The sequence below is a fragment of the Bombina bombina genome, chromosome 11 (genome assembly GCF_027579735.1).
Source record: "Bombina bombina isolate aBomBom1 chromosome 11, aBomBom1.pri, whole genome shotgun sequence".
In the NCBI taxonomy this organism is placed as follows: Eukaryota; Metazoa; Chordata; class Amphibia; order Anura; family Bombinatoridae; genus Bombina; species Bombina bombina.
The window spans coordinates 155,352,507-155,375,732 of NC_069509.1; the positions used below are offsets into that span (position 1 = coordinate 155,352,507).

Here is a 23,226-nt window from a genome sequence, read left to right on the forward strand (position 1 = left end):
GGCAGAGCACCACAGCAGAGCTGTATATATAGCGCCTCCCTTCCCTCCCACTCCAGTCATTCTCTTTGCCTGTGTTAGTGATAGGAAGAGGTAAAGTGAGGTGTTAGTTTTTAGATTCTTCAATCAAGAGTTTATTATTTTAAAAGTAGTGCTGATAGTGCTGCTTTGTTCTGGGGTGTAGCCTAGACCAGATCAGTCTCTTCAGTAAAAAAGAGAAGCATTTGGTGGCTTTAAAGCAATGGGAACTTGTGGGACATAATTCTCACTGCGCCTCCCATCTACTGTTGCTGCCCTATCCGGGGGAAATAATCTGAGGGATATTACTCAGTATTTTCCTTGTCATCCTCAGGTCCATGTGAGCAGTTGGACTTCACACGCCTGGGAGCTGCCTTTGCTGTCGGCAGATGGGAGGTAAGTGCCATCTTTTATTTCTGAGCATGGACAGAAAACTCAGAAGCAGTCGGCCACTCACTTGGTAATTTTGAAGCCCTTATAAACTCATGGGCTCTTTCCTCAGGTATGAGAGACAGCACATGTCCCATCTGTGTACTTTACATTTATATAGTACCAAGGAAACAGTAACAGAGACAATAACGTTTAACATGGCCACGTTTGAGCTTAGGCTTTTTAGGGAGACCTCATAAGAGACGGTAACGTTCTCCCAGCGGTTACTTTAAACAACATGCCGCCCGGGAGATGACTGTGATGGTATTTCCCTAAGCGGGTATGTTTACACACGTTATGGAAAGTACGTCTGTCTTTATCTGGACATTATATGGATGGTGTCAGGGGTACTGTAGCCACTAACTTGCAAGCATAGAATAAATTGCTTTTTAGGTGCAAGTCCTGACGTTATAGAAGAGGATTCAGGTTCTATCATCTATCGCATCTCCCGGCGGTTTCATAAGAAAGCATGCTGACCGGGAGATGTCTGTACGGCTATTTCCCTCTGCAGGGGTAATTGAGCGTTTTGGGGTTACTCTCATCTCTTGGCGGTTACTGACAGACATGCCGCCTGGGAGCTGAGTTACGTCTGTGTACGCACACGAAGGGCGGTCCTTGAGAGCCTCCATTTTCATTACGCGCCTTTTTTTTTTTTATCTCCCGGCGGTTTATTAAATCTAAGATACCACCCAGGAGATAACTGTTATGGCAATTTCCACGATGGGCGGTCCTTGGGGACGCCATTTACATGGCGCACTTGTTACATCTCCTGGCGGTTCAATAGTTCTACATGCCGACCGGGAGATTTGTAAAGTCAACACACACATGGGGTTGGGAGTGTATCGCGCCCTGTTGCACTTTTCCTATGTGGATCAGTTTATGTTGGGTCCACAGAGAGATTTTTCCCATGTTATAGGCATAATTGACACAGCCTGGGCAATAAACTGGGACGTTGACTTTTTAAACTGTAACCTATGTTTTTCGTGTTTAGGGAACATACTGCTCAGAGAGTACATTAGCAGTTTCCTACTGAGGGGTATTGATACCTTGCAAGTTTATTTACCAAAAGTATGGGGGGTCCTGTGGCCCAGTGGTCAGGTACTCTGCCTCCCATCCCAAAGGTTGTGAGTTTGAACCTGGCTACTGCTACTATTTTTTACAATTTCTGCAGTTAATATAAGGGAATAATGTTGTTGTTCATTTTTTTTTTTTTTTTCTCTTTTTTTTTTAAATTTAAAGAGACAGTAACATATTTTCCTGTGTCAAATTTTATTGTACATAATCCTTCTACAGCGGTGGCTGTTAAGAGTCTGGTGACACTGCTCAATCCCTGCCACAATTTTCTACTTGGTGTCCAAAATATTTTGTGACCCACAGGCAGTGCTCTGCGGTTCTTTGCGGAGACTTTGCTTTTGATGTACATAGCAATGTCTAGTTACAGCAGTATTTATATTGTTATTGGATTTATTAAATGAATTGCGGCTGTTTTGTTAACTCATCCTGGTGACGTAGGATGGTACAAAATCTCACATGAATGAGTTACTTTCAGAATTAAAGAGACAGTAACGTCTTATTCTGTGTGCATTGTATTAAATGAATTTCAGCTGTTTATTTGTTAGTTCCTCCTTTATGACTAAGGATGAAACAAACGCACTCAAGAATATTTAAAAGAACAGTATTGTGTCCTATGTTCAGATTTGATTACGATTTGTTCAAATTTATTTTCTTCTATAAGATACGAGTCCACGGATTCATCCTTTACTTGTGGGATATTATCCTCCTGATAACAGGAAGTGGCAAAGAGCACCACAGCAGAGCTGTCTATATAGCTCCTCCCTTGACTCCACCCCCCAGTCATTCTCTTTGCCTACTCTAAGTAATAGGAAGGGTAAAGTGAAAGAGGTGATAATATGTTAGTTTTTATATTCTTCAAGCAAGACTTTTTTATTTTAAATGGTACCTGTGAGTGCTATTTTGTCCCAGGCAGCAGATGGATGAAGACTTCTGCCTGGAGACTGATGATCTTAGCAGCAGTTACTAAGATCCAGAGTAGTTCCCACAGAATGGCTGAGGAGTACTTAAGAAACTTCAGTGTGAGGAACGGTTTTCATGCTACAAGCATTGAGGTATATTCAGTCATTTTTTTTCTGGAGAGACTGTGTTATTTCATAATTGGCTGACAGTATCCCCATGAGGGAAAGGGTAAGCAGTAATCCTAATGCATAGAGAGGGGTATTACTGGACTTGTATATTGGGCTATAAAAAAATGGTTGACACTGATGATATGTTTGTGGGCAAACGTTTCTATGTTGGGAGTTAAAGATAACGTTTTTTGTGGCAAACGTTTTTACTTTATTTTAGTAATGGAGGGTACACATGGCTTCACTAAATGGGTATATGAACCCACATGGCTAGGTTTTAGACCGCTCTGGTGCAGTTATTTTAGGCTGTGAGACATCGAGTGAGATGGGCGGGGCCTATTTTCGCGCCTCAGTTGCGCAGTTGTATTTCCCAGACAAGCAGCAAGCTCCAACTCCGGTGGGTCTTTCAGGACAGTTTGGGCCTAATCGAAGGGTTACTCCGATTATGCAGACCCCTGAGGGCAGGTAGGCGCCACAGCAGGGCTGTGGCGAGGTGCAGGGGGTGTTTTTGTTTGAATTTAACGTTTTTTAGCACAACGTTTTTTGGTCTTAAGGGTTAAGTATTCCTTTCCTTGTGGGGCAAACTTAGCTGACAAGTTGGTATGCGTTTATCATAAAATTGTGATAATTTTATCGCTTTTAAGCAGATTTGGAAAAAATGTATGCTTTTTTTTTCTCTTAAAGGCGCAGTGCCTTTTTTTTCAGATTGTTATATTTTTCACAAAATTAAGTGTTTTCAAGTCTGTTTGTGGTCATTACTAGCCTGTTTTAACATGTCTGACATTGAGGAAAGCCAATGTTCCATGTGTTTAGAAGCCATTGTGGAACCCCCACTTAAAATGTGTCCCTCATGTACTGAAAGGGCCTTACATTTCAAAGAACATATTTTAGCTGATAAAAGTATGTCTCAGGATGATTCTCAGCCAGAAGAGAATCAGGTTATACCATCTACTTCTCCCCAAGTGTCACAACCTTTAACGCCCGCCCAAGCCACGCCAAGTACTTCTAGTGCGTCTAATTCTTTCACCCTGCGAGATATGGCTGCAGTTATGTCTACTAAACTGCCTGGTTTACAGGGTAAGCGCAGTAGGTCCGGTATTAGAGTAAATGCTGAGCCCTCTGATGCTTTATTGGCCAGCTCCGATGTACCCTCACAGTGTTCCGATTTGGGGGTGGGGGAATTGCTGTCTGAGGGAGAGCTTTCTCATCCAGGAAAGATGTTCCCTCAAACAGACTCAGATATGACGGCCTTTAAGTTTAAGCTTGAACACCTCCACTTGTTACTCAGGGAGGTTTTTGGCGACTCTGGATGATTGTGACTCTATTGTAATACCACCAGAGAAATTATGTAAAATGGATAGATATCTAGAGGTCCCTACTTACACTGTTTTTCCAGTCCCTAAGAGGATTTCGGACATTGTTACTAAGGACTGGGATAGACCAGGCATTCCTCTCACCCTCCTACTTTTAAGAAAATGTTTCCCATATCTGACACAATTCGGGATTCGTGGCAGCAGCTTTTTGGTTTGAGGCTCTAGAGGAGTCTCTTAAGGTTGAGACCCCATTAGATGATATTTTGGATAGAATTAAGGCTCTCAAGCTAGCTAATTCTTTTATTACAGATGCCGCTTTTCAAATGGCTAAATTAGCTGCAAAGAATGCAGGCTTTGCCATTTTAGCGCATAGAGAGTTATGGCTTAAGTCCTGGTCTGCTGATGTGTCATCAAAATCTAAGCTATTAGCTATTCCTTTCAAGGGTAAGACCCTATTCGTGCCTGAACTGTACGAGATCATTTCTACTGGAGGTAAAGGCCATGCCCTTCCTCAGGACAAGACGAATAAAATGAGGGCCAAACAAAATAATTTTCGTTCCTTTCTAAACTTTAAAGGTGGACCCTCTACTTCCTGCTCTGCCACAAAGCAGGAGGGGAATTTTGCTCAATCCAAGTCAGTCTGGAGACCTAACCAGACCTGGAATAAAGGTAAACAGGCCAAGAAGCCCACTGCTGCTACCAAGACAGCATGAAGGGGCAGCCCCCGATCCGGGACCGGATCTAGTAGGGGGCAGACTTTCTCTCTTCGCTCAGGCTTGGGCAAGAGACGTTCAGGATTCCTGGGCATTAGAAATCGTGAAATCGTCTAGAATTCAAAGATTCTCTCCCAAGGGGGAGTTTTCATCTTTCACGCTTGTCTGTAAACCAGACAAAAAGAGAGGCATTCTTACGTGGTGTAGAAGACCTATATACCATGGGTGTAATCTGTCCAGTTCCAAAAGTAGAACAGGGGCAGGGGTTTTACTCCAATCTGTTCGTGGTTCCCAAAAAAGAGGGAACCTTCAGACCGATTTTAGATCTCAAAACTCTAAACAAATTTCTCAGAGTCTCATCCTTCAGGATGGAGACCATTTGGACAATTTTACCAATGATCCAGGAGGGTCAATATATGACCACCGTGGATTTGAAGGATGCGTATCTTCACATTCCTATCCACAAAGATCATCACCAGTTCTTCAGGTTCACCTTCCTGGACAAGCATTACCAGTTTGTGGCTCTTCCTTTTGGGTTGGCCACAGCTCCCAGAATTTTCACAAAGGTGCTAGGGTCCCTTCTGGCGGTTCTAAGGCCGTGGGGCATAGCAGTGGCGCCCTATCTGGACGATATTTTGATTCAGGCGTCAACTTACCATCTAGCCAAATCTCACACGGACATCGGGTGGAAGGTGAACATAAAAGAGTTCACTTGTTCCTCTAACAAGAGTTCCATTCCTAGGAACTCTGATAGACTCGGTGGACATGAAAATTTTTCTGACGGAGGTCAGAAAATCAAAGATCTTAACCACTTGTCGAGCACTCCATTCCATTCCTCGGCCGTCAGTGGCTCAGTGTATGGAGGTAATTGGACTAATGGTAGCAGCAATGGACATAGTTCAGTTTGCTCGCTTGCATCTCAGACCACTGCAACTGTGCATGCTCAGACAGTGGAATAGGGATTATGCAGATTTATCTCCGTGGATAAATCTGGATCTAGAGACCAGAGACTCTCTTCTTTGGTGGTTGTCACAGGATCATCTGTCCCAGGGAATGTGCTTCCGCAGGCCAGCATGGGTCATAGTGACGACGGTCGCCAGCCTCTTGGGCTGGGGTGCATTCTGGAATTCCCTGAAGGCTCAGGGTGTGTGGACTCAGGAGGAGGCCCTACTTTCAATAAATATTCTAGAACTGAGAGCGATATTCAACGCGCTTCAGGCGTGGCCTCAGCTGGCTTCGACCAAATTCATAAGATTCCAGTCGGACAATATCACGACTGTAGCATATATCGATCATCAAGGGGGAACAAAGAGTTCTCTAGAGATGATAGAGGTTTCCAAGATTATTCGATGGGCAGAGACTCACTCTTGCCATCTATCAGCAATCTATATCCCAGGAGTGGAGAACTGGGAAGTGGATTTGCTAAGTCGTCAGACTTTTCATCCGGGGCAGTGGGAGCTCCATCCGGAGGTGTTTGCACAATTGATTCATCAATGGGGCACACCAGAATTGGATCTGATGGCATCTCGTCAGAATGCCAAACTTCCTTGTTACAGGTCCAGATCAAGGGATCCTCAAGCAGTACTGATAGATGCTCTAGCAGTACTGTGGTCGTTCAACCTGGCTTATGTGTTTCCTCCTTTTCCTCTCCTACCTCGTCTGATTGCCAGAATCAAACAGGAGAGGGCTTGGTATGCAGACCTGGTGGAAATGTCATCTCTGCCACCGTGGAAACTGCCACTGAGACAGGACCATCTCATTCAGGGTCCGTTTCAACATCCAAATCTAGTTTCTCTGGGGCTGACTGCCTGGAGATTGAACGCTTGATTTTATCTAAGCGGGGATTCTCTGAGTCGGTCATTGATACCTTGTTTCAGGCTCGAAAGCCTGTCACTAGGAAAATTTATCATAAGATATGGCGTAAATATCTTTATTGGTGCGAATCCAAAGGCTACTCGTGGAGTAAGATCAGGATTCCTAGGATTTTGTCTTTTCTCCAAGAAGGATTGGAGAAGGGGTTATCAGCTAGTTCCTTAAAGGGACAGATTTCTGCTTTGTCAATCTTACTACACAAGCGTCTGGCAGATGTCCCAGACGTTCAGTCGTTTTGTCAGGCTTTGGTTAGAATTAAGCCTGTGTTTAAACCTGTTGCTCCGCCATGGAATTTGAATTTAGTTTTAAATGTTCTTCAAGGGGTTCAGTTTGAACCCATGCATTCCATAGATATTAAACTTCTATCTTGGAAAGTTCTATTTTTAGTAGCTATCTCTTGTGCTCGGAGAGTTTCTGAGCTATCTGCGTTACAATGCGACTCGCCTTATCTTATATTCCATTCTGATAAGGTGGTTTTGCATACTAAACCTGTATTCCTTCCTAAGGTATTTTCAAATAAGAATATTAATCAGGAAATTGTTGTTCCTTCTCTGTGTCCTAACCCTTCTTCTAAGAAGGAGCGTCTGTTACATAACTTGGACGTGGTTCGTGCCTTGAAGTTTTACTTGCAAGCGACCAAGGATTTCCGTCAAACATCTTCTCTGTTTGTTGTCTATTCTGGAAAACGTAGAGGTCAAAAAGCTACGGCTACCTCTCTTTTTGGCTGAAAAGCATCATCCGTTTGGCATACGAGACTGCTGGACAGCAGCCGCCTGAAAAAATTACAGCTCATTCCACTAGAGCGGTGGCTTCCACATGGGCTTTTAAAAACGATGCTTCTGTTGAACAGATGTGTAAGGCTACGACTTGGTCTTCCCTTCATACCTTTTCCAAATTTGATACTTTTGCTTCTTCGGAGGCTATTTTTGGGAGAAAAGTTCTTCAAGCTGTGGTGCCTTCTGTTTAGGTATCTGTCTTGTCCCTCCCGTTCATCCGTGTCCTGTAGCTTTGGTATTGTATCCCACAAGTAAAGGATGAATCTGTGGACTTGTCGTATCTTGTAGAAGATAAGGAAATTTATGCTTACCTGATAAATTGATTTCTTCTATGATACGACGAGTCCACGGCCCGCCCTGTCAATTTAAGACAGATTATATTTTTGGTTTAAAACTTCAGTCACCTCTGCACCTTTTAGTTTCTCCTTTTTCTTCCTATACCTTCGGTTGAATGACTGGGGGGTGGAGTCAAGGGAGGAGCTATATAGACAACTCTGCTGTGGTGCTCTTTGCCACTTCCTGTTAGCAGGAGGATAATATCCCACAAGGATGAATCTGTGGACTTGTCGTATCATAGAAGAAATCAATTTATCAGGTAAGCATAAATTTCCTTTTTTCTTTTGAACCTACTCCCTCTTCGGCGATTGCTGTTGGGGAGTCTTTTACCAAATGGCCACAAATTTCTCCTATAGTTTCAATCAAAATTTTATGGCCCTCATGCAGTGCCCTCAGGGTTATGATGCTTTCTTTATCTTTCATAACGTTAAAGCATCACTGGAGGAATTGCTAGTATAATGGTTTCTCCATGTTACTGAGAATTTCAGTTTCAGATGGAATGGGTGCCTTAGGCATTATATTTACTAGACTGTTTCCCATGGTCGTGTCAGCTAAAAGGCTGGATGATATTCCTTTGGGGGAAGGAGTAGTTTCCATCACTACGTTAACTTCTATACCCTTAGAGGATAGTTCTAATGGACTTACTTTAGTTATGAGACGCACAGCAGGGTTTACAATGACAACCATCGGTGTACTTTGCTACCGTCACTGGTGTGACGGCATATTGGCTAATTCTCTTATTTTATTTTCTTCCCTTCCAGTTATCAAATTGGGAGTGTAAGTTGCTCTGTTCCAGCTCTTGGTGCCTTATTGTTAGAGCCTTGTTTTTTTGGCTAGGTGTTCTATGACTAAGATTTTGGTGAACGCATAGCCTACTGTTGAATCAAAGTCCGCATGGGGAACATGGTCCGGGATTGGATCTTGTAGGGGGCCGGCTTTCCGTTTTCGCTCTAGTTTGGTTCGAGCTCTGATGTTTTCCTCTCAGAGGCAGTTTCTGCTTTCTAGATTGTCTAAGGATCAGACAACGGGAGAGAAGAAGATCTTGCGTTTGAATCCAGCTGAGGCAACTTGCAATGGCGCCGTCTCTGGCTAATATCCTAGTCCAAGCGTCATTCTTACAATAAGCAGGATTTCCGCGGACATGGTATTATTTTTACTGTGAGATCACGGGTGGATGGTGTTCCTTTGTCTCAAGCACAAGGGTAGCTTTTTGGGACTCATGACAGGTTCCACATCAATCAGATTTTTCTGACTGAGGTCAGGAAATAGAGGTCTATCATTACTGGTCTGGGCCTTCAGCCCACTTCTCGGCCTTCAGTGGCTCAGTACTTGGTATTCGGACTGATGGTGACGGACTGGACATTAGCTGGACATATTGCTCAGCATGCTAAGGCACTGTGGCTGAGCTCTGTGAAAACCCGAGGGTTGCAGGATTCAATCCCTGGTAAGGTCCATTTAACCTTTTATCCTTCAAGGGTTGGTGAAATGAGCAGCGCCTTGTGACGCTTGAATTGTGTTGGTTCGTTCCACCTCACACCTATGCGGTTGAGCATACTCAGGCGATGGAACGGAGACTTTGCAAACTTATCTCCTCATTTATCTCTGATGCAGGAGACAAGGGACTCTTTTGTATGGTGGTTGTCTCTGGCTCGCCTGTCCTAGGGTACATGATTTAGCAGAGAGAGGACTCCAGCGGAGTCTGTTCGTTGATTTCCTACAACTGAGAGGGAGCTTCGTGTCTCTTCTGTTTTGGCCTCAGTTGACTTCAGCCCAATATCCTGCTCTCTGTCAGCAATCCAGGGGGGGGGCACTTGGGAGGCGGATTTTCTGAGTAGACAGTCTTTTTCATCCGGGAGAGTGGGATCTCCATCCGGAAGTATCTCCTTCCCGTTTCTCAAATGGGGTCAGTTGGAGTTGAATATCATGGCATCTTGTCAGGATGCCTAGTTTTCGGCTTTCAGCCTAGGTTCTCCTTTAACCCGTTTGTGTTTTTTTGCCTGGGGTTTGTTCTTATCACATAGGAGACGGCATTGGTGCTTCTCTTCGCTTCTGCGTGGTCTCGCAGGATTTTGTATGCTAATCTGTTGACCATGTCGTTTCTGTAACCTTTGAATTTTCCGGTGAGGAAGTATCTCTTCTTCAGGGTCCCTTCTTCACTCTATTATAGTTTCTCTGAAGCTGATTGCTTGGGGATTGGACGTGCAAGCGAGGTTTCTTTGCTTCGGTCATAGATTCCTTCATTCCGGCGTGTGAGCCCGTTCCTGGAAAGTTGTTGGTGTAAATCCAAGGGTTACTCATGGAGTAGGGTACGGATTCCCAGAATTTTGTTTTTCTCCAAGAGGAATTGGAGAAGGGGTTATACGCTAGTTTCCTAACGGGACAGTTTTCTGCTTTGTCTATTTTCTTATTCAAGCATATGGCAGATGTTCAATCTTTTTTTCAGGATCTGACTTGAATCAGGCCTGTGTTTCGTCCTATTGCTTCTCCTTGGAGTTTGCATTTAGTTCTTAAAGTTTCTTCAAGGGGTTCCGTTTGAACCTATGCTTTCCATAGATATTACATTATCTTGGAAAGTTTTATTTTTGGTTCTATTTCTTCTGCTTGCAGGGTTTCTGAGCTTTCGGCATTTTAATGTGCTTCCCCTTGTCTTATTTTTCATTCCGATAAGGTGGTGTTACGTGCCAAACCTGGTTTTCTTCCTAAGGTTGTTTTACATAAAAAGTTTAATCAGGAGATTGTTGTTCCTTCCTTGTATCCTAATCCTTCTTCTAAGAAGGCGCGTCTGTTGCGTAATTTGGACGTGGTCTGTGCCTTGAAGTTCTACTTACAGACGACTAAGGATTTTCGCCTATCGTCTTCCTGGTTTGTTGTTTTTTCAGGGAAATGTAGGGGTCAGTAAGCTGCGGCTATCCTTTTTTTTTTGGCTGAAGACGATCATCAGTTTTGCTTATGAGTCTGCTGGACAGCAGCCTCCTGCACGACTTTCTGCTAGTTTCCCTAGGGCTGTAGCTTCCTCATGGGCATTCCAAAATGATGCTTCCGTTGAACAGATTTGCAAAGCTGCAACTTGGTCGTCTCTTCACACTTTTTCCAACTTTTACAAATTTGATACTTTTGCCTCGTCTGAGGCTGTTTTTGGGAAAAAAGTTCTTGAAGCAGTGGTGCCTTCCGTTTAGGTTCCCTGTCTTATAGTAACATAGTAACATAGTAGATAAGGTTGAAAAAAGACTGAAGTCCATCGAGTTCAACCTATACAAATCTAAAATACTTACAAAAACCTCCAGTTAAGCTTAAATAACCCCATTAAAATGTGACCCATTTAATACTAGCAATCATATCCATGAATTTTGTTTATATACAGAAATTTATCCAGACTATTTTTAAATGAATCTATGGTATTGGCATTCACTACCTCCTTTGGTAATGAGTTCCACAATTTTATTGCTCTTACAGTGAAAAAACGTTTCCGTTGCAGGAGATTAAATCTCCTTTCCTCCAACCTTAAATTATGACCTCTTGTCAGAAACAATTTTCTTGGAATAAAAAGAGCTTCTGCCATCTCTGTATATGGGCCTTGAATATATTTATATAAAGTAATCATGTCACCTCTCAAGCGCCTTTTTTCTAAAGAGAACAGACCCAGTTTGGCTAGCCTCTCCTCATAGGTTAATTTCTCCAATCCCCTTATTAGCTTTGTGGCCCTTCTCTGAACTTTTTCTAGTTCTGCAATATCTTTTTTAGCAATCGGTCCCCAGAACTGCACTCCAAACTCAAGGTGAGGTCTTACCAGGGCTTTATATAATGACAGAATTATGCTTTCCTCCCTTGAATCAATGCCTCTTTTAATACATGCTAGTATCTTATTAGCCTTTGAAGCCGCTGCCCTGCATTGTGCACTCATCTTTAGCTTGTTATCTATTACTACTCCCAAATCCCTTTCCTCCTGTGTTTGGCTAAGTCTTGTCCCATTTAAAAAATACGTAGCCTGCTTATTTTTACTTCCAAAATGTAGAACCTTACATTTTTCCGTATTAAATCTCATTTTCCATTCACTTGCCCATAGTTCTAATTTTGGCAAATCCCTTTGTAAAGAGAGTTCGTCCTGCTCTGACCTAATGACCTTACTTAACTTAGTATCATCTGCAAAAATAGAGATGTCGCTATTTAATCCTTGCTCCAAGTCATTTATAAAAATATTAAAAAGAACAGGGCCCAGTACTGATCCCTGGGGGACGCCACTGATTACCTTTGTCCAATCTGAGTATGATCCATTTACTACTACTCGTTGCTCCCTATCTTTTATCCAGTTATTTATCCATGAGCTAACATTTTCAGCTATTCCCAGTCCCTTAATTTTGTGCATTAATCTCTCATGTGGCACTGTATCAAATGCCTTTGCAAAATCTAAGTATATCACATCAACTGATTCCCCTTTATCTATATTTTTACTTACTTCCTCGTAGAATCTAATTAGATTAGTTTGACATGATCTATTTCTCCTAAAGCCATGCTGATTAGAACTCATAATCTTGTTTACACAAATATGCTCATCAATATAATCCCTTATAATCCCTTCAAATATCTTCCCCACTATTGATGTCAGACTAACTGGTCTATAGCTTCCTGGATCATCCCTGCTTCCCTTTTTGAAGAGTGGCACCACATCAGCTTTACGCCAATCCTGGGGTACCATGCCTGAGGATAATGAGTCTTGAAAAATTAAGAGTAAAGGTTTGTCTATAACAGTGCTAAATTCACTTAACACCCGTGGGTGTATTCCATCTGGGCCTGGAGTTTTATTTACCTTAATATTTTTTAGTTTTTTCCTGATATCCTCTAAACAAAACCCAGTTAGTGGTATGGACTGGCATTTTCTATTCTGTTCCAAAGTATCATTCAATGGTTCCTCTCTTGTGTATACTGAAGAAAAAAACTGGTTTAGTACCTCAGCCTTCTCCCTGTCATTATTTATCATGCTACCCTCCACACATTTTAATGTACCTATATTATCCTTCTTAGATTTTTTGCTATTTATGTACTTAAAGAACCTTTTAGGGTTAGACTTAGAATCCTTGGCAATTAATTTTTCATTTTCAATTTTGGCTAATTTGATTGCTTTTTTTGCATGCTTTGTTACATTCCTTATAAATATTGTATGCTGAGTCTGTACTATTTTCTTTTAATAATTTAAATGCCCTACGTTTTTTCCTAATTTCTCTTAACACATTTTTATTTAGCCATAACGGCTTAGTTTTTTTATTTTTATTTTTATAACCATATGGTATGTATTGATATGTATATTTATTTAACAAATTTTTAAATATTATCCATTTATCCTCTGTATTTTTATTAGAAAATACATTGTCCCAATTTATATTATTTAATGATTTCCTTAAATCGTTGAATTTTGCTTTCTTGAAATTAAAAGTCTTAGTTAAGCCTTTAAAACACTGCATATGAAAAGAGATTTCAAATGTGACCATGTTATGATCACTGTTACCCAAATGTTCTTTAACTTCTATGTTTGATATTATATCTGTATTGTTTGATAGCACTAAATCTTTACTCCTAGTTGGCTCCTCTATTAATTGTGACAAGAAGTTATCCCTGAGAACATTTAAAAATCTATCCCCCTTAGCTGAATTACTAGTTTCATTGGCCCAGTTTATATCAGGGTAGTTAAAATCTCCCATAATTACAGCACTGTTATTAGCAGCCTTACCTATTTGGATAAGTAGTTGAGTTTCCTCCGGGTCACTAATGTTGGGAGGCTTGTAGCATGTTCCTAGTAATATTTTTTTAGGATTCCCCCCCCCCCACTCTTTATTTCAACCCACAGGGTCTCTACATTGTCACTTGTATCATAAATATCTTCCCTTATAGTAGGTTTAAGGTCAGGTTTAATATACATGCAAATTCCTCCACCCCTTTTATTATTCCTGTCCCTCCTAAATAATGTATACCCCTCTAAGTTAACTGCCCAGTCATGTGAATCATCCCACCAAGTTTCAGTTATACTGATAACATCATAGTCCTCTTCTGCAACTAAGAGCGTCAGCTCCCCCATTTTACCTTTCATGCTTCTTGCATTTGTTGTCATACATTTAATTTTCATGTGCTTTCTGCTGCTACTTGGTGTACTTCCCTCCCGTTTCATCCGTGTCCTATTGCTTTGGTATTGTATCCCACAAGTAAGGATGAAATCCGTGGACTCATCGTATCTTGTAAAAGAAAAGGAAATTTATTCTTACCTGATAAATTTGTTTCTTTTACGATACGATGAGTCCACGGCCCACCCTGTTTTTCTAAGACAGGTCTTTAATTCTGTTAAACTTCAGTCACCTCTGCACCTTGGCTTTTCCTTTCTCTTCCTAACTTCGGTCGAATGACTGGAGTGGGAGGGAAGGGAGGAGCTATATATACTGCTGTGCTGTGGTGCTCTTTGCTTCCTCCTGCTGACCAGGAGGCGATATCCCACAAGTAAGTATGAAATCCGTGGACTCATCGTATCGTAAAAGAAACACATTTATCAGGTAAGAATAAATTTCCTTTTTAAAAAGACACACACACACACATCTTAAAGGACCAGTAAACCTAGAAAATGTTGTATAATTCTGCACACAGAGCAGGAGCGAGCTACATTGAGTGTAATGGCGCTGTCGGGCCGGGCTGTGACTAGACAGCTGCCAAGATGCGCTCAGAGGGAAAACCAGACCCGCTCAGTAGAGCACAGAGGGCGGGTCTGAAAAACCCTCTTAATAAAAATTCACAGGCAATATTGGGTTATATAAAGTTAGCACTAAGATAATGTTATATAATTCTGCACTATGTGCAGAATTATATAACATTATTTTCTAGGTTTACTGGCCCTTTAATGGTATTGAAGCACAGATGGTTAATTGCACACCACACACTATTAAATGGATATAAAGTTCAAAATTTAAATTTGCATGGTATTTCATGTTGAAATTGAAGCATTTTTCTGCAATATACTTTGGCATTAGCAAAAATGCTTCTAGTAAAAGTTATTAAAGGGGCAGTCTACACCAGAATATTTGTTTTAAAAGATGGATAATCCCCTTACCCATTCCCTAGTTTTGCATAACCAACACGGTTATATTTATACACTTTTTACCTCTGATTATCTTGTATCTAAGCCTCTGCAAACTGCCCCTTATTTCAGTTCTTTTGACAGACTTGCATTTTAGCCAATCAGTGCTGGCTATTAGGAACTCCACATGAATGAGCACAGTGTTATCTATATGTCGCACATGAACTAACACCCTCTAGTGATGAAACTGTCAAAATTCCCTGAGCTAAGGGGTGGCCTTCAAGGGCTTAGAAATTAGCATATGAACCTCCTAGGTTTAGCTTTCAACTAAGAATACCAAGAGAACAAAGCAAAATTGGTGATAAAAGTAAATTGCAAAGTTGTTTTAATTTGCATGCCCTGTGTGAATCATGAAAGTTTTATTTTGGACTAGACTGTCCCTTTTAATGCTTTTCAATGGTATATGCATATCCTGTGGAAGTATTGCAAAAATGCTTTCATTTCATAGTGAAATACTCCTGTTCACATTTCATTTTTTACCTTTCTATCCCTTTTAAAACGACAGTGAACACCTTGAGATTTTTATATAAAATGTTTAGCCATACTACATAATGAAACAACTTTGCAGTATATTTCATTATTTATTTTGCTCCCTATTCATATAATTTATCTCTGAATATAGAGCAATTTCCATCTCACAGAACTTGAAATGCACCTGCGGACTTCTCAAGGCTATAACCCTGCTTACATATCTGTCCCCACTGGCTTTAACTGATAACAACTGCAAAACAATACATTTTATACTTACTTTATGACAGTAACTTGTCTGTGGACTAAAGCCCAGTTTGGCTCCTCTAAATAAGGGAAATAGTAGGTGGAGTTTCGCTATGGAAAATTCATCGCAAGAAAAAGTATGTTTATTTTTTTTAAAAAATCCCACAAAAACGTTATTCTACAGAAGCGCAACATCAACATACAGGCCACACAGCCTGTAATATAATCTCTAAACCCCATGAACCGGCCATTTTGTTTGTTCCTTAACCTGATGATTTGGTTTTTGGTTTACAAAGTTGGGAGATTGACTAGGATTAGAACTTTGTGTTTTTTTTCTTGAGCAAACCATTTAGAGTTTTAGGGGTTTTACAGAAGAAGCATTTTAGGATTGTGATCACTCAAACTGCACTAACAATAATATAAAGATTTTGATTGACTCCATAGTTTGAAAAAAAAAAAATACACAAAGCGGCACATATATAAAATAAAGTCATGTTTAGGATTTGTTATGTAATATACAAGCATGGAACAAACCTAAACAACACATAAGACCATTTTTTCACTTACTGAATTCCACAGCTGAAAAAAACTATAAACCCAGGTGACACTTTGAATTATTTTGTTTGTTGTTAATCCTAGCATTATAGGATTGTAATCACTGGGAAAATGCACAGTGATAAAACCAGCCGAGGTTCAGAAAGAATTCATTCTTTAATGAAAACAAGTGCAAGATTTTTAATTGGGCAGACCCAGTACAGAATATTACAGCTCGTTGAAGTCTGCTAAAATAGCAGTTGCAATTTTTTGGAGTTTGTTTACTGATTAAAGAATCACTATTTAAGTGAAATTTAAGCTTTCATGATTCGGACAGTGCATACACGTTTAACCAACTTTCTAATTCCGTTATCAAATTGTGCATGGTCTGTTTACTTACACAGTCAGAGGCACCAGCTCCTACTGAGCATGTGCAAGAGTTAAGAGTGTACACTGTCAGTTGATATAGGCGGCCGGAAAATTAAACCGAATTTTACAATTTCTAATTTAAAAATAAATCTACTGCTTTTTTTTAAAATTCAGTGTAAGTGCAATTGCATTGTCTTTTTATTATGCACTTGTTTAATTTGCAGTTCTACTGTATTTAATATTCCTTTAACCTTCTGCTTGTATTCTTCTTTTTCAGTATGATGCCAATCTCATTCAGTCCAGTGTGGTCATATGTTCATGTCCATCCCCCTCAATGGTGAGAAATTCGTCAGACTCCAGCTCTCCGCCGATCCTGTCAACTTGCGGGAGTAGGTTGAGTGCTAGCATGGATGTCAGGGCTGCTGATACCCGGTCGAGCACAAACCCACTACAGCACACGGGGCAACCTCAACAGCCTCGAAAGAAACAACTCCAAGATTTTAAGCTAGGGAAGATACTGGGTGAAGGGTCTTTTTCCACAGTGAGTGAATACTTTCAAGCACATTTTTCTTACAGTATTCTAATTTTGGTGATTAAAGGGACAGTAAACTTACAAAATATTGTTATATAATTCTGCACATAGTGTTCAAAATCAAAAGATTTGAGAGATTTTTGCTCTTTGCTCTCAAAGTTGCACTTACCTGGTCTCCTCTCCAGTCTCTTCTGATCAGCTCTTCTTTTTCAAAAGCTCTTTGCGGGTGCGTTGTCTATTCACAGTGCACCAGATTGTGCTATTTAACTAAAAGAAGCTTGCTACAATACCAGAGCAGGAGCGAGCTACATTTAGTTCAATATTGCGATGGGGCGCGCTGTGATTATACAGCGCACCCGCAAACCGCTTTTTGATCAGAAGAGCCTGGAGAGGAGACCAGGTAAGTGCAACTTTGAGAGCTAAAATCACAACGTCAATCCAATTACTAGTGGGATTATCACTCCTGCCCAGCAGGAGGCAGCAAAGAGCACCACAGCAAAGCTGTTTAGTGTCACACCCCTACCCATTATCCCCAGTCATTCTCTTTGCCTCTGTCAATGGAGGAGGTGAAGTTTGGTGTCTGAGGAAATGAATTCCTTTTTCGGGTACTCTTCCCTGCAAGGAAGGATTTGGGTTTAGCTGAGTCCACGTCAATGTGTTTAGTAGATTAGTGGTGGCTTTTAAATGGTTAGGAAGTTGTGAGGTAGTCCTTGCTTGGTTTCCTAACACATTGGTGCCCATGGTACAGAAAGCCAGAGTTAGTTACTCTGTTCTTTCTTTCTCCAACATAGGTGTGTCCGGTCCACGGCGTCATCCTTACTTGTGGGATATTCTCTTCCCCAACAGGAAATGGCAAAGAGCCCAGCAAAGCTGGTCACATGATCCCTCCTAGGCTCCGCCTTCCCCAGTCATTCTCTTTGCCGTTGTACAGGCAACATCTCCACGGAGATGGCTTAGAGTTTTTTGGTGTTTAACTGTAGTTTTTATTATTCAATCAAGAGTTTATTTTAAAATAGTGCTGGTATGTACTATTTACTCTGAAACAGAAAAGAGATGAAGATTTCTGTTTGTAAGAGGAAAATGATTTTAGCAACCGTTACTAAAATCGATGGCTGTTTCCACACAGGACTGTTGAGAGGAATTAACTTCAGTTGGGGGAAACAGTGAGCAGACTTTTGCTGCTTGAGGTATGACACATTTCTAACAAGACGATGTAATGCTGGAAGCTGTCATTTTCCCTATGGGATCCGGTAAGCCATTTTTATTACATAAGAAAAAAAGGGCTTCACAAGGGCTTTTAAGACTGTAGACATTTTCTGGGCTAAAACGATTGAGATATAAGCATATTTTATACTTCATAGCTTTGAGGAATTATTTTATTCTTGGGAATTATGTAAAATAACCGGCAGGCACTGTATTGGACACCTTATTCTCTAGGGGCTTTCCCTAATCATAGGCAGAGCCTCATTTTCGCGCCTCTATTGCGCACTTGTTTTTGGGAAGCATGACATGCAGATGCATGTGTGAGGAGCTCTGATACATAGAAAAGACTTTCTGAAGGCGTCATTTGGTATCGTATTCCCCTTTGGGCTTGGTTGGGTCTCAGCAAAGCAGATACCAGGGACTGTAAAGGGGTTAAATATAAAAACGGTTCCGTTATTTTAAGAGTTAAAGCTTTCAAATTTGGTGTGCAATACTTTTAAGGCTTTAAGACACTGTGGTGAAATTTTGGTGAATTTTGAGCAATTCCTTCATACTTTTTCACATTTGCAGTAATAAAGTGTGTTCAGTTTAAAATTTAAAGTGACAGTAACGGTTTCATTTTAAAAGTTTTTTGTACTTTGTTATCAAGTTTATGCCTGTTTAACATGTCTGAACTACCAGATAGACTGTGTTCTGTATGTGGGGAAGCCAAGGTTCCTTCTCATTTAAATAGATGTGATTTATGTGACACAAAATTTAGAGAAAATGATGCCCAAGATGATTCCTCAAGTGAGGGGAGTAAGCATGGTACTGCATCATCCCCTCCTTCGTCTACACCAGTCTTGCCCACACAGGAGGCCCCTAGTACATCTAGTGCACCAATACTCCTTACTATGCAACAATTAACGGCTGTAATGGATAATTCTATCAAAAACATTTTAGCCAAAATGCCCACTTATCAGCGAAAGCGCGACTGCTCTGTTTTAGACAATACTGAAGAGCATGAGGACGCTGATGATATTGGTTCTGAAGTGCCCCTTCACCAGTCTGAGGGGGCCAGGGAGGTTTTGTCTGAGGGAGAAATTTCAGATTCAGGGAAAATTTCTCAACAAGCTGAACCTGATGTGATTACATTCAAATTTAAATTGGAACATCTCCGCGCCCTGATTAAGGAGGTGTTATCTACTCTGGATGATTGTGAGAATTTGGTCATTCCAGAGAAATTATGTAAAATGGACAAGTTCCTAGAGGTCCCGGGGCCCCCCGAAGCTTTTCCTATACCCAAGCGGGTGGCGGACATTGTAAACAAAGAATGGGAAAGGCCCGGCATACCTTTCGTCCCTCCCCCTATATTTAAGAAATTGTTTCCTATGGTCGACCCCAGAAAGGACTTATGGCAGACAGTCCCCAAGGTCGAGGGGGCGGTTTCTACTCTAAACAAACGCACCACTATACCCATAGAAGATAGTTGTGCTTTCAAAGATCCTATGGATAAAAAATTAGAGGGTTTGCTTAAAAAGATGTTTGTTCAGCAAGGTTACCTTCTACAACCAATTTCATGCATTGTTCCTGTCACTACAGCAGCGTGTTTCTGGTTCGATGAACTAGAAAAGGCGCTCAATAAAGATTCTTCTTATGAGGAGATTTTGGACAGAATTCATGCTCTCAAATTGGCTAACTCTTTCACCCTAGACGCCACTTTGCAATTGGCTAGATTAGCGGGGAAAAATTCTGGGTTTGCTATTGTGGCGCGCAGAGCGCTTTGGCTAAAATCTTGGTCAGCGGATGCGTCTTCCAAGAACAAATTGCTTAACATTCCTTTCAAGGGGAAAACGCTGTTTGGCCCTGACTTGAAAGAGATTATTTCTGATATCACTGGGGGCAAGGGCCACGCCCTTCCTCAGGATAGGTCTTTCAAGGCCAAAAATAAACCTAATTTTCGTCCCTTTCGCAGAAACGGACCAGCCCCAAGTGCTACGTCCTCTAAGCAAGAGGGTAATACTTCTCAAGCCAAGCCAGCCTGGAGGCCAATGCAAGGCTGGAACAAAGGTAAGCAGGCCAAGAAACCTGCCACTGCTACCAAGACAGCATGAGATGTTGGCCCCCGATCCGGGACCGGATCTGGTGGGGGGCAGACTCTCTCTCTTCGCTCAGGCTTGGGCAAGAGATGTTCTGGATCCTTGGGCGCTAGAAATAGTCTCCCAAGGTTATCTTCTGGAATTCAAGGGGCTTCCCCCAAGGGGGAGGTTCCACAGGTCTCAATTGTCTTCAGACCACATAAAAAAACAGGCATTCTTACATTGTGTAGAAGACCTGTTAAAAATGGGAGTGATTCATCCTGTTCCATTAGGAGAACAAGGGATGGGGTTCTACTCCAATCTGTTCGTAGTTCCCAAAAAAGAGGGAACATTCAGACCAATCTTAGATCTCAAGATCCTAAACAAGTTTCTCAAGGTTCCATCGTTCAAAATGGAAACCATTCGAACAATTCTTCCTTCCATCCAGGAAGGTCAATTCATGACCACGGTGGATTTAAAGGATGTGTATCTACATATTCCTATCCACAAGGAACATCATCGGTTCCTAAGGTTCGCATTTCTGGACAAGCATTACCAGTTTGTGGCACTTCCGTTCGGATTAGCCACTGCTCCAAGAATTTTCACAAAGGTACTAGGGTCCCTTCTAGCGGTGCTAAGACCAAGGGGCATTGCAGTAGTACCTTACTTGGACGACATACTGATTCAAGCGTCGTCCCTTCCACAAGCAAAGGCTCACACGGACATTGTCCTGGCCTTTCTCAGATCTCACGGGTGGAAAGTGAACGTAGAAAAAAGTTCTCTATCTCCGTCAACAAGGGTTCCCTTCTTGGGAACAATAATAGACTCCTTAGAAATGAGGATTTTTCTGATAGAGGCCAGAAAATCAAAACTTCTTAACTCTTGTCAAATACTTCATTCTGTTCCTCTTCCTTCCATAGCGCAGTGCATGGAAGTAATAGGTTTGATGGTTGCGGCAATGGACATAGTTCCTTTTGCGCGAATTCATCTAAGACCATTACAACTGTGCATGCTCAGTCAGTGGAATGGGGATTATACAGACTTGTCTCCGATGATACAAGTAGATCAGAGGACCAGGGATTCACTCCGTTGGTGGCTGTCCCTGGACAACCTGTCACAGGGGATGAGCTTCCGCAGACCAGAGTGGGTCATTGTCACGACCGACGCCAGTCTGGTGGGCTGGGGCGCGGTCTGGGGACCCCTGAAAGCTCAGGGTCTTTGGTCTCGGGAAGAATCTCTTCTCCCGATAAATATTCTGGAACTGAGAGCGATATTCAATGCTCTCAAGGCTTGGCCTCAGCTAGCAAAGGCCAAATTCATACGGTTTCAATCAGACAACATGACGACTGTTGCGTACATCAACCATCAGGGGGGAACAAGGAGTTCTCTGGCGATGGAAGAAGTGACCAAAATCATTCAATGGGCGGAGACTCACTCCTGCCACTTGTCGGCAATCCACATCCCAGGAGTGGAAAATTGGGAAGCGGATTTTCTGAGTCGTCAGACATTTCATCCGGGGGAGTGGGAACTCCATCCGGAAATCTTTGCCCAAATTACTCAATTGTGGGGCATTCCAGACATGGATCTGATGGCCTCTCGTCAGAACTTCAAGGTTCCTTGCTACGGGTCCAGATCCAGGGATCCCAAGGCGACTCTAGTAGATGCACTAGTAGCACCTTGGACCTTCAAACTAGCTTATGTATTCCCGCCGTTTCCTCTCATCCCCAGGCTGGTAGCCAGGATCAATCAGGAGAGGGCATCGGTGATCTTGATAGCTCCTGCGTGGCCACGCAGGACTTGGTATGCAGACCTGGTGAATATGTCATCGGCTCCACCATGGAAGCTACCTTTGAGACGAGACCTTCTTGTTCAAGGTCCGTTCGAACATCCGAATCTGGTCTCACTCCAACTGACTGCTTGGAGATTGAACGCTTGATCTTATCAAAGCGAGGGTTCTCAGATTCTGTCATTGATACTCTTGTTCAGGCCAGAAAGCCTGTAACTAGAAAAATCTACCACAAAATATGGAAAAAATATATCTGTTGGTGTGAATCTAAAGGATTCCCTTGGGACAAGATAAAAATTCCTAAGATTCTATCCTTTCTTCAAGAAGGTTTGGAGAAAGGATTATCTGCAAGTTCTTTGAAGGGACAGATTTCTGCCTTGTCTGTGTTACTTCACAAAAAGCTGGCAGCTGTGCCAGATGTTCAAGCCTTTGTTCAGGCTCTGGTTAGAATCAAGCCTGTTTACAAACCTTTGACTCCTCCTTGGAGTCTCAATTTAGTTATTTCAGTTCTTCAGGGGGTTCCGTTTGAACCCTTACATTCCGTTGATATTAAGTTATTATCTTGGAAAGTTTTGTTTTTGGTTGCAATTTCTTCTGCTAGAAGAGTTTCAGAATTATCTGCTCTGCAGTGTTCTCCCCCTTATCTGGTGTTCCATGCAGATAAGGTGGTTTTGCGTACTAAACCTGGTTTTCTTCCGAAAGTTGTTTCTAACAAAAACATTAACCAGGAGATAGTCGTGCCTTCTTTGTGTCCGAATCCAGTTTCAAAGAAGGAACATTTGTTGCACAATTTGGATGTAGTTCGTGCTCTAAAATTCTATTTAGATGCTACAAAGGATTTTAGACAAACATCTTCCTTGTTTGTTGTTTATTCTGGTAAAAGGAGAGGTCAAAAAGCAACTTCTACCTCTCTCTCTTTTTGGCTTAAAAGCATCATCAGATTGGCTTACGAGACTGCCGGACGGCAGCCTCCTGAAAGAATCACAGCTCATTCCACTAGGGCTGTGGCTTCCACATGGGCCTTCAAGAACGAGGCTTCTGTTGATCAGATATGTAAGGCAGCGACTTGGTCTTCACTGCACACTTTTACTAAATTTTACAAATTTGATACTTTTGCTTCTTCTGAGGCTATTTTTGGGAGAAAGGTTTTGCAAGCCGTGGTGCCTTCCATCTAGGTGACCTGATTTGCTCCCTCCCTTCATCCGTGTCCTAAAGCTTTGGTATTGGTTCCCACAAGTAAGGATGACGCCGTGGACCGGACACACCTATGTTGGAGAAAACAGAATTTATGTTTACCTGATAAATTACTTTCTCCAACGGTGTGT

The 23,226-nt window shown here is 41.8% G+C and overlaps 1 protein-coding gene across 1 annotated transcript in view; it reads left to right on the forward strand.

Annotated features, from left to right (window-relative positions):
- PDPK1 (3-phosphoinositide dependent protein kinase 1) overlaps window positions 1-23,226 on the forward strand; it is a 267,190-nt gene that overhangs the window by 55,226 nt on the left and 188,738 nt on the right. The window contains exon 2 of the mRNA XM_053694510.1: window positions 16,601-16,864. Within this exon, the coding sequence (XP_053550485.1) occupies window positions 16,601-16,864 (264 nt within the window). The remainder of the gene's footprint in view (window positions 1-16,600; window positions 16,865-23,226) is intronic.